We start from the raw sequence: 12458 nt of genomic DNA, 5'->3' as shown, positions 1-12458 counted from the left end.
CAAAGTCCCAAATATCATTCTTGCGCATAAAGTTTCCAACTTTTGGTCTTGCATGGCCAATAAGTGTTAAATGCTAGAAAATCTAACCTCTTAACCTATTAAGACCACCAAGCACATGCATGGGGAAGAGTTAAGAGCCAAGACCCTATTCTTATGCTTCTAAACTATTCAAAATGCCTGAAAGGATAGTTTAAATGGGTTGGATCATGCCATACTAAAAAACGTCAAGACTTGGGACCAAAATGTTCATGAATCAAGAACATAGCAAGATCTAAGAAATCACAAGCCATGTTTAAAGCTTTATACCTCTTGGAGGTTGCTAGATAGGTGAAGATCCCAGATCCAAAGCTCTTTCAAGCTTCCAAGGTGATTCTATTTCCTTCTTTCTCCTCTAAGGCCACCAACAACACACACAAGGGTCAATAATGCTCAAACAAGTGGCTAGGGTTTACTAAGATCGTTTGGAGGTATTGGAGGCCGATGAGGGAGTGAGCACTTGAAAGTTAATGATGTTTATATAGGGTCCAAACCCTAAAAATTAGGGTTTTTGGATCACACATGTACGCCCCGCATATGCTAGGTACGCCCCGCGTACGTGAGTTTTCCACAAAAGTACAAAAAATGCCATTATGAGACATTTTGAAAGCTTTCTCATGCACAAGGGCCAAAATGCAATAATTCTTCATACTTAGGGTTAAAATTGAAAATACATCATCATCGGAATGTTACAATTCTCCCCCACTTGAATTAGACTTCATCCTCGAAGTCCGTTGATGCGAATAACTCCAGAAAATACCCATATATCTCTGACTCGGATTCCCATGTCCATTCGGAACCCTTCCGATGCTGCCACTGAACTTTGACTAATGATACCTCCTTGTTACGCAGGGTCTTCGCCTTCCGGTCTAGGATTACCACTAGTCTCTTCACATAATTCAAAAGATCATCAACCTGAATATCCTCCGAAGGAACGACTGCTGAATCATCAGCCACACACTTCCGAAGCTGAGAAACATGGAAGGTGCTATGGATCTGGATAAGCTCCTCAGGAAAATTCAATCTGTATGCTACCTTGCTAACCCTGGCTATCAACCGAAAAGGCCTAATATATCGGGGACCCAACTTGGCCCTCTTCTCAAAGCGTATTACACCCTTCCAGGGTGATACGTTCAATGAAACCATATCTCCAACTCGGATTGTCGTTTGTCGGCATAACTCTTATGTCGAGTCCGAGTTGTCTGAAGTTTCTATCTGATTTTTTGGATGAGCTATATCGTCTGAAGGACTACCTTAGTCCTTCCCATGACCCTATGACTAACCTATCCTCATCATACTGGGGTGCGACACTTCCTCCCATAGAGGAGCTCGAAAGGCGGTGCACCGATATTGGAGTGGTTGTTGTTTTACGAGAACTCAGCTAAAGGAAGGTAGGAGTCCAAACTCCCACCAAAATCAGTGACACAAGATCGCAATATTCTCAAGTGTATGAATGATCCGCTCAATATGACCGTCCGTCTGTGGATGATAAGCGGTGTTGGGATGCAATCTCATACCCAGTTCCTCATGGAACTTCTGCCAAAAACGAGATGTGAACCTAACATCTCGATCGGATACAATAGAGACTGGAATACCATGCCGAGCAACGATCTCACGTACGTACACGTCGACCAATTTCTCGGCCGATGAGCTCGCACAGATAACTAAGAAATAGGCACTCTTGGTCAACCGATCCACTATCACCCAAATTGCATCATGTCCCTTAGTCGTCCGAGGTAGCTTGGTAATGAAATCAATAGTAATATGTTCCAACTTCCACATGGGAACCTCCAGTGGATGCAACTTGCCATATGGTCTTTGGTATCTGGCCTTGACCATCCGATAGGTCAAGCACTTCTAAACATACCATGCTATCTCCCTCTTCATGCACGACCACTAGTAGCTAAGTCTCAAATCCCAGTACATCTTAGTGGCTCTAGGGTGTATCGAAAACCTGGGCTTGTGTATCTCCTCCAATACAGTCTGTCTAATCTCACCAAAGACTGGAACCCAAAATCGTCCATACCTGGTCAATAATTCGCAACTATCAGTAGAAACCTGTCAACCTCACCCCTGAGCCTCTCCTGCTTCCAATTTTCCTTCTTGACTCCTTCGGTCTGAGCCTCCTGATCAAACTCAATAATGGCAAATCAATCGAAATCCTCATACAACGATCTCTAATGCAGAACTAGTCGTCTTGCAGCTCAAAGCATGAGCCACTACATTGGCTTTCTCGGGATGGTACATAATCTCGTAGTCATAATCCTTGACTACGTCAAGCCACCTACGTTGCTTTATATTCAGATTCGGCTGATCCATGAGATATCTCAGACTCTTGTGATCCGTGTAGATAGTACACCGAACCCCATACATGTAATGCCGCCAAATCTTGAGAGAAAACACCACTGTCTCCCAACTCCAAATCATGAGTTGGATAACGGACCTCATGCGGCTTCAGCTGCCAAGAAGCATAAACAATAACCCTCCCACGCTGCATAATCACTACATCCAAACCCGTGATGGATGCATCATCGAATACCACAAAATCCTCAACACCCTCGGGGAGGGTCAACACTAGGGCCTCACACAACTTCTGTCTTAGTGTCTTAAACGCAGCCTTCCGCTCAAACCCCCAACGGAAATCCACGCCCTTCCTCGTTAGACGAGTGAGGGGTATCACACTTTGAGAACTTGGCATACAACCGTTCTCGCCTCAAAACTCCCAGAAGCTCTCGAATGTGCTCCTCATGTTGCTCCCCGGTCTTGGAATACACCAATATATCATCAATGAATACAATAACTGATCGGTCGAGCATCGGCCTATACACTGATTCATTAAATCCATAAAGGTCGCAGGCACATTAGTGAGCCAAAATGGCATCACAACGAACTCGTAATGACCATAACGAGTCCGGAACGTGGTCTTCTCCATGTCCTCCTCTATAACCCTCATCTGATGATACCCCAACCTCAAATCGATCTTGGAGAACCAAGATACACCATGCAACTGATCAAATAGGTCATCAATCCGTGGAATGGGATAATGGTTCTTCACCGTCAAATTGTTCAAATCCTAGGAATCAATGTACATCCGGTGTGAACCATCCTTCTTTTTTACGAATAAAATCGGTGCTCCCCACGATGAACTGCTCGGTTTGATGAACTGCTTGCCAAACAGCTCCTGAAGCTGAGAGGACAACTCATGCATCTCAGGCAGTTCCAATCGGTACGATGCCTTGGAAATCGGAGCCGTACTCGAAATCAAATCAATCCTGAACTCAAGCTGCCTCTCGGGAGGCACGCCGAGTAACTCCTCCGGGAACACATCAACAAAGTCTCTAACCACTGGCACCTCTGAAATCGAAACCTGCTTCCCCACTTGGGCATAAACCACATAAGCAAGATAACCCATACACCCATGCTGAATATACTGTCGAGCTTTGGCAGCAGAACAACAGGTTGATTCCAATCTAGTACCCTCTCCGTAAATAACCACTTCTCCCCTACTTGGGGTTCGAACTACCACTCGTTGACCCTTGCAGTCGATCTTAGCCCTAAATCTACTCAGCCAATCCATCCCTACTATCACACACACATCCCCCATGGCGATTAGAATCAAATCAATCAAATAAGGCACCCCAAAAATCTCCAATACACAACCCCGATAAACGCTCGATGCAGATATCATGTGTTCATTGGCGATAGAAACCCACAACGGACACCCCAACTCTCCAAGAGTCATATCAAAACCCCTACTAAAAGACTAAGATACAAAGGACCAACTCGCACCCGAGTCGAATAACACAAGAGCAGGCAAAGAATTCATTAAGATGGTACCTATCAGAAGCACAAACATAAGCATACCATAAAATAATTAACAGAATAATAAATAGAGACATACCAGTAACACGTCCGGCGCCGCCCTGGCCTCCTTTGCAGTGAGCTGGAAAGCACGACCTCGAGCCGTCGGGGGCTCTTCCTTACCCTAACATCCATCCGTAATCCTCATAGTAGCCGATGTTGGGGCCTGTGCCGGCCTTGCAGCAAGCAAGGGACAGTTGTCCTTCACATGGCCAACCTACTCACAGTGATAACATATCCGGGTGCTCGGAAGGGACCTGCTAACAACAATCCTTCACATAATGCCCCTCCTTCCCATATTTGTGGCATCCCGAAGAAGATCGACAAGCACCATCATGAACCTTGCCATATTTGTTTCACTTTTGCATGTTTTGACTTCCAGAATAATAAGATTATTCAAACTATCCACAGTCGATCATACTTTGGAAGTAAGTTATGAAACTTGACTGTCATGAATGGGTTTGTAAGATTGTCTAAGGTGTTAGACATAGAAAAAGTTTGCTACAACATTCATGAGTGCTCTTGAAATAAGATTTGAGTATTGGACTAAACCCACGCTCACATGAATCATTTCATGGGATTTATCATGAGTGATTGTGAGACGATAATATTGTATAGTCTTCAAACGGAGATATATGAGTTGTTGATTATGAGTTGGTTATGCATTGACAATACAAAAACGTATCAGTAACTTGATGTTATAAAACGTGTTGTTGTGTATGATTTAACGAGTAGTTAGTATAAGCATATAAGTCGAAGTTTATATGTTCCTTATATCCTAAGAGGATTAAAAGCGATATATTGGGCCCCTCGATGATTTTGTTTTGACTTATGTGTCCGGTCAGGACTCAATTGATGTGTTCAATTAAGTTCTATGTCAAACAAATCAGAAATCGGGAAACAAACTGCTGGACAATAAGTATGACTATGTTCCATGTATTTGTCCGCATGATATCTTTAAAAACATAGGATTATATGATCCCTTATCTAAAGGACGTGTCAGTATTCGACAGTGGCTTTCTGATAGCTACGATTGCTAATCGGATTTCAAAGTTGCATTGGCAGTTATAGTTATTAGACTTATCCAAGTGGGAGACTGTTGGATTAGGTGTCTAAGCCCATAACAATAATTGGTATGTACTTGACCCGATAGTAGCATTGTCCATTTTGGGTTGCATTCATCATAACAATTTGATAGGGTGGATATTTGAGAAAGAGGTTATTTGTGATTTATTAATATTATAAGTATAATATATTAATTGAGAAATCATATTATTTAATTAGTATTGATCAAGAATTAATTTGGAATTAATTTAGTGATCAAAAGAGACCAATTAAATTAACGGGGACTGATTATGTAAATCAGTGATACATATGGTTTGGGCTAATAATCCATGATTGATTTGTGATGGACTAAGCTTATAAGATAGTCCATGAAGTGTTAGTCCAAATCAATTGTTGGATCATAAGCCTAAGTGTAAGAATTAGGGTTCACAAGTGACTCTTGGAATTCTACACTATAATTATGTTCCCTTAGCTCCAAAATCGACACACAAGTGATTCCAAGAAGATATAGCCGGTTTTAGTGCTTCAATCTCTCTCTCTCTCTCATTTGTCATCCAATTGTTGGTGGTGTTTTGTGAAACATTTGAGGCATCACACTTGAGGTGCTAAGCTCTTGAAAGGACAAACTCTACAAGCTACAATAAGAGGTAATCATCTAACTAGTTTTTATGATTCAAATATCAAATTTGCATGCTAGTTAGGCTTCATGCTTTGGAAAATGAAATTTCATGTATAATTAGAGAAAACTTAGATCCAAAGCATCTAGGGTTGTATGTGTACCATAGGAGGGTTATAGTACTTAAAACCCAACAACAACTCCAGTATCGATCCCCGGATAGCAGTAACAACCTCAACAGAAATCAACTCCCTAATCTGATCCTCAGTCAACCCTGGCCTATCCTGGCCGCCCGCTTCGGCTCCTGAACCTGATCCCCTTGTGAGCACCATACTTAAAATAAACCATAAAAATATCAGATAAGACACATTTCATACCATACGAGCTATTCTAAATAACAATACCCTAGGATTTGTGACTTCCCTGCTACGCGTATGGGTCTTGTGCTTCCGGTAGTACAGACTCATACCACCTTCCACACCTACCTATATTTGTCTCAGAAGATCATCACAGCAACCCGAACAGCACACACTAGATTACACATACATCATATTCTCATCCCTAGAGAAAGGCTAAACATTCCTCAACTGGTCGGATGCTCACACATAACCCATCCATGAAACTTCCAGCAACCCTGCAGCATGTTATGCCCCGGGATTTGGATCTCGTGACTGGCCCTGTACTTGCAGTTACAGGAGCCGTGAATCTTCCAGTAACCTAGCCCCCTACTGCAGGAGACTAAGCCAAACAAGAAGACTGATATTATTCTCTGATTGTTAAGAAATTCAAGCATGCTTTTTTTCCAATAAAGACTGCCCTTTAAATAGGGAAAACAAATACTCAAAAATAAGGAAAGCAAATATCCTAAATCACCAAGACTTTGGAAACAGAATTAGACTCAAAACTAGACATTATCTTGAATTAAAATACTCCTAATTAATAGCATGCATTAAAAAATGAAATCCTTTTAACCTCCTCCACTTGCCTTAGGTTCTTTCTTACGCTTCTGATAAACCTTGCCATATCTGTTATTGGCGACCATAACATTACTCCCCTCCTCCGCATTGAGCTTGTCCTCAAGCTCAAAATCTGGATAAGCTTCCTGGAAGGTGGCTTGATCTTCCCAAGTAGCACTCTCGACAGAATCAGGAGCCCACTGAACCAACAACTCGGGTTTGCCTTGCAAATTCCGCATACGCAACACTTTGACAGGAGTAGATAGAGTCTTTCCATCCAAGAGCTGTGGAAGTTCGGTAACTATCTCAGGTGGGAACCCGTGATGTGGCTTCAATAAGGACACATGAAACACGTTATGGATACGAGACCCCTCTGGTAATGCCAACCGATAGGCGATTGACCCGATTTTTTCAATAACACCAAAAGGTCCATAAAACTTAGGAGACAGCTTATTAAAATTATTCTTAGAAACGGACATCTGGCGATAAGGTTGCAGTTTTAGCCAAACCCAATCACCCACCTGAAACTCCAGAAGGCGGTGGTGATCATCATAAGTTGTCTTCATGCGTTGTTGTGCTTCAGCCAGACGGTTGCGTGCTTCTTGCAGGAAGGTCGTACGGTCGATCAAGGCTTGGTCTACCGCATCCACCTTACAGTGACCTCTCATATAATTAAGCAAACTAGGTGGATCCCTGCCATAAACAAGTTTGAAAGGCGTTGCCTTAAGAGCCGTGTGGTAAGATGTATTATAACAGTACTCCGCCCAAGGTATCCATGTAAGCCAACGACGCGGTCTATCCCCTGTCAAGCAACGTAAGTACATTTCGATGGTGCGATTAACCACCTCTGTTTGGCCATCACTTTGTGGATGGTAGGCTGTAGAAAAAGAGAGTTTTGTTCCAGAGAGACGAAATAATTCTTTCCAAAAGGCACTTTGGACGATTTTATCCCGATCAGACACAATGGTTTCGGGAAGACCATGCAGCCGGAAAATTTCCGAAAAAAACACTCGTGCAACTGATTCAGCCATGTACGGATGCCCGAGGGGGATAAAATGGGCGTATTTAGAGAAACGGTCTACGACAACCAGTAAAGCCGATTTTCCCGACACCTTAGGGAGAGCCTCAACAAAATCCATTGAAATATCAGCCCAGATCGTAGTAGGGATCGGTAAGGGCTGCAAAAGACCTACAAGCTGTAGTGTTTCCCATTTATTGCGTTGAAACACCATGCAATTACGAACATAGTCTTGAACCGTCTTTTTCCATCCCTTCCAATAGAAATCTCGACGAATCCGCTCCATAGTTTTCTGAGTCCCTTCATGAGCCGAGTCATGAATGCCTGATAGAACTGTCTCTACCAGCGGAGACGTTGGTTGCAAATATGCTCGTTTATTGTAAAAAATGAGTCCATCTCGGACTGACCACTTGGTCGCCTCGGTACCGCCTATAATCCGTTGGCGCAAGTCTTGAAGGTCCGCACTAGTGTCGATCTCTTGTTGGAGGGAAGAAAAAATATCTATGCGGACTTCTGATAAAGCAAACAGCTCACCCACCCCGATCTCTTCTTCTCGCCTGGATAAGGCGTCTGCTGCCTTGTTGAGGGCCCTTGCACGGTATTCAACCTGAAAATCAAAGCCAAGAAGTTTACTGACCCAATGTTGTTGTGGCGAGGTTGTGAGGCGCTGTTCCAGCAAAAACTTTAAGCTATAATGATCTGTCTTGATCAGGAATGGTCTACCCCACAAGTAAGGTCTCCAATGGGCAACGGCCTTAGCTAAGCCGATTAGTTCTCTATCGTATGCTGGAAGTTTGTGGTGGCGGTCTGCAAGTTTACGGCTAAAGAAAGCAATTGGGTGGTTGTTTTGCTGAAGGATTGCGCCGATGCCATTACCTGATGCATCACACTCGACAACAAAAGTGTTTGAGAAATCAGGCAATGCTAAAACCGGTGATTCTGATAGTGCACGTTTCAAGTTTGTGAATGCTGCCTCTGAATCTTTGCTCCATGTAAAACCGTTCCTTCTAAGCATGCTAGTCAATGGGGCAGCAATGTTGCCATAGTCTTTAATGAACTTTCGGTAATAGCCCGCCAAGCCGAGGAATCCGCGTAGAGTTCGGATATTATGAGGTTTTGGCCAATCTTGAATTGTTGCAATCTTACTTTGGTCAACCGAAACCCCTTTTTGGTGAATAATATGACCTAGATATGTGACTTCCTTGCGATTGAAGGAGCACTTGGAATTTTTTAGAAAGAGTATGTGTGCGCGTAACAGGCAGAAAACTGTTTGGAGGTGATGAAAGTGCTCCTCCCCTGTTCGGCTATAGATTAAAATATCATCAAAAAAAACCAAGACGTACTTGCGCAGTTGTTGGCGGAAGACGTCATTCATTAAGCTTTGGAATGTCGATGGGGCGTTTGACAACCCGAACGGCATGTTGAGTGCGAAAAGCCGTTTTCTCGATATCCAAGGGTGACATGCGGATCTGGTGGTACCCGGAGGCTAAGTCGAGCTTAGAAAAAAACATCGCTCCGTGTAGTTCATCAAGGAGTTCCTCTACTACCGGGATAGGGAACTTGTCTTTGACTGTTTTGGCATTTAATTCTCGGTAGTCAACACAGAAACGCCACGATTCGTCATGCTTTTTGACCAGGAGAACAGGAGAACTAAAAGGTGATTGATTAGGCCGAATTATTCCGTTCTGTAACATCTCTGTACACTGTTTTTCTATTTCATCCTTTAGGAGATGGGGGTATCGGTAAGGTCGCACCGTAACTGGTTTGGTGCCCGAATGAAGTCTGATCTGGTGATCACATGACCGAGAGGGGGGCAGACCCTGGGGTTTTTCAAAAATATCCGAAAAGGACTCTAATAATTTATCGAGGTTTGGCTCATTCTCATCAGAACCACTAAGAGCAGCAAGTGTTGTCGTGTCGGGTGTCTCGCCATGCCATTTAATTGCCCTACCATCGATAGTAAATTCCATCTCCCTAACTGTAAAATCCCATAGGATGCGCCCCAATCGTTTCAGCCAATGAATCCCTAATACCATGTCGAACCCTTCCAGTGGAATAGCGAAGAAATCGGCTGAAAACTCGTAGCCTTGAACCGTCATTTGTGTATTACGACTTATCCCACTACTCGCTATTCTCCCTCCATCTGGTAGTGCGACACGAAGTCCTGGGCAGTGATGCACCGGGACCTGCAGTTGGTCGGCTGCTCTGCTGGCAATAAAATTATGGGTGCTGCCACTATCAAGAAGCACCCATGCAGTTCCGGAACCAATAAGTGCTCGCACCTGAAAGGTTCTGTCAGTTTTTTCTCCACGTATGGCACTCAGCGAAATTTTTGGTGTCACTTCAAGTTGAGTCTGATCTTCTTCGTCCTCATCTGCCATCATAATGCAAAACAATTTGGCACACTTGTGACCGACTGAGAACATCTCGTCGCAATTGAAGCACAACCCCTTTGCTCTCCGTTCCGCCATTTCAGATGTCGTGAGACGCTTCCAAGTAGGGTTCCTTGGTTCTTTTTTTGTAGCAGCTGCCCTTGTTGCTTCCCGGTTTCTGATTGCATTTGGGGGTCGACTTCCCGATGGGGGTGCTCCGAGCCCTCTAACATGGCCCTCTTCTGACAATTTGAGCTCGATTTGCCTTGCTAGGTTCAAGGCAAAATATAGGGTATTTGGTTTCGCGTACTCAACTTCATACCGAATTGCATTGGTTAAACCTGCACAGAAGTGCCAAATACTCTGTTCTGGTGTGACCCCCGTGGTACGACCCAAAAGGGATTCGAAACCTTCACAGTAATCTTCCACTGTTCCAAGTTGGCGTAAGCGGGTCAGCTCCCCTAGCGGATTCATGCTCATAGGCGGGCCGAACCGGATTTTGCATTCTTCTGAAAAATCATTCCACGTCATTTTGTCCTTCATCCTCCTGAGATTATGATACCAACTGCTGGCTCGCCCTTGCAGAGAAAACGTTGCTTGTCGGACCCATGCATCAACTGGTGTTTGTTGTTCTTCAAAGAAATCTTCACATTTTTGTAGCCACTCCGTTGGGTTAGTTTTTCCATCATAAGTCGGGAATTCCATCTTTGCGAACCTTGGTACCCGGTTGCCACGGTACCCTGTGTCCTCAAAGTCTTCCCACTCCTTCTGTGGTCGCTCCTGGCGGATAAATCCTTCTGTTCTGTACTGGTCCCAACTGTGCTTAAATGGTTGTGGTTGCCCAGTTCGCCATGAACCATTCCCTTTCCCGATTACTCGACCTGATCCATTTGGTTGTCCCCCAACAGGACCCTTTCCCCGTCTGACGACCGTGGTAGTTGTCGGTCCTTTAGCTTCTAGAGCACTGCCATAGCCGAAACCTGTCCCCTGCCTCTTCCTTGACTTTGCTCTGGTGGATCATCGAATGACTCCATCCCTATCTCCTCCTCCACACTAGCTTTCGAACCCCCTTGTTTATTGGATTTGTTATGGCTTCATGCCGATAAGCCTTCCTCCAATGTTGCTTGCTTGGCTTGCAAGGCTTCCACCGCAGCCTTCAATTCACTTGTGCTTTGGGTTTGTTGGGTCATGAAGGCTTCCAGTTTCTTCATAAATTCCTCTGATTGGTTTGTCATCACGAGCGGCTCTGATACCAAATTTGTTATGCCCCGGGATTTGGATCTCGTGACTGGCCCTGTACTTGCAGTTATAGGAGTCGTGAATCTTCCAGTAACCTAGGCCCCTGCTGCAGGAGACTAAGCCAAACAAGAAGACTGATATTATTCTCTGATTGTTAAGAAATTCAAGCATGCTTTTTTCCAATAAAGACTGCCCTTTAAATAGGGAAAACAAATACTCAAAAATAAGGAAAGCAAATCTCCTAAATCACCAAGACTTTGGAAACAGAATTAGACTCAAAACTAGACATTATCTTGAATTAAAATACTCCTAATTAATAGCATGCATTAAAAAATGAAATCCTTTTAGCCTCCTCCACTTGCCTTAGGTTCTTTCTTACGCTTCTGATAAACCTTGCCATATCTGTTATTGGCGACCATAACACAACACTCATGTATGCTAATCATACATAACACTGGATCCTATAGACAGTCAAATAATTGATTCTATCCTAAGCCCTTCATCAAAGAAGAACAGGAAATAAGGCTAACCAAACATTATCAAGCTATAGAATCTTAGTTATGTACAACTATGATGCATACACCAAGAAACTACAGTAATGATGTCAATTCCATAGACGAAATAATATTAGGCTATCAGGCATCACATATCAGGCGATTCTATCATGCAAATCCTAGAGATCCCTACCCTAACACTAACATGTTGTTCTAATATAAACGTACTATCAATAACAATGTGGGTAACTTGGGGTATACTTCCTTGGTCCGACTGATCGTACACATTGCATCCTTCCTTGGTTACTTTTGAAAAAAAAATTGAAAAACAGTTTAAGAACTTTCGCAGTTCCCTAGTTTGAGTCTGGATTCACACGGGTGTTCATCCAATTCTCTCAAACCAAGGCTCTGATACCAATTTGTAACACTCCAAAAATCATAGAAATTTTAAAATTTTAAAATCAACCATTTACCAATCATTGTTTACAAAGAGTCATTGATTTAAAACTATTATTCAAAATCGGAGTTTTCCCAAGATCCCATAACACAAAAAAGGAAGATGTGCAGGATCACGCCTTCGCTTTCCCACAATCATCCAAAGTACTTGAAATAATAAAATGAAATTGTAAGCTAAAGCTTAGTGAGTTCCCCCAAAGTACCAACACACAACATAGAACAACATATATTGGGTCCACAACTAACATATAGGATTACCCTTGAGCCCATAGTATGAGTCTGGCTTGCCCCTTCAGGCCCACAACTCATATCTAGCTTGCTCCCGAGCCCACATCATAAGTCTGG

General features: G+C 43.4%; 1 protein-coding gene across 1 annotated transcript; it reads right to left on the bottom strand.

Moving 5' to 3' along the window:
• Positions 1–8919: 8919 nt before the first annotated feature.
• On the bottom strand, positions 8920–10629 carry LOC145121693 (uncharacterized). Its single transcript, XM_079057402.1, has one exon. The coding sequence runs from the start codon at positions 10627–10629 to the stop codon at positions 8920–8922; it is 1710 nt and encodes a 569-aa protein (XP_078913528.1).
• Positions 10630–12458: the final 1829 nt, after the last annotated feature.

This window comes from Lactuca virosa, chromosome 6 (assembly GCF_052849685.1).
Source record: "Lactuca virosa cultivar CGN04683 chromosome 6, Lactuca_virosa_CGN04683_v6, whole genome shotgun sequence".
In the NCBI taxonomy this organism is placed as follows: Eukaryota; Viridiplantae; Streptophyta; class Magnoliopsida; order Asterales; family Asteraceae; genus Lactuca; species Lactuca virosa.
The sequence above is the reverse complement of the archived record's forward strand: the minus strand, read 5'-3'. Positions and strand labels throughout refer to the sequence as shown.

Excerpts from the sequence above, each read along its gene's own strand:
- LOC145121693 (XM_079057402.1), bottom strand. The coding sequence starts at position 10,629 with ATGGAATTCCCGACTTATGATGGAAAAACTAACCCAACGGAGTGGCTA.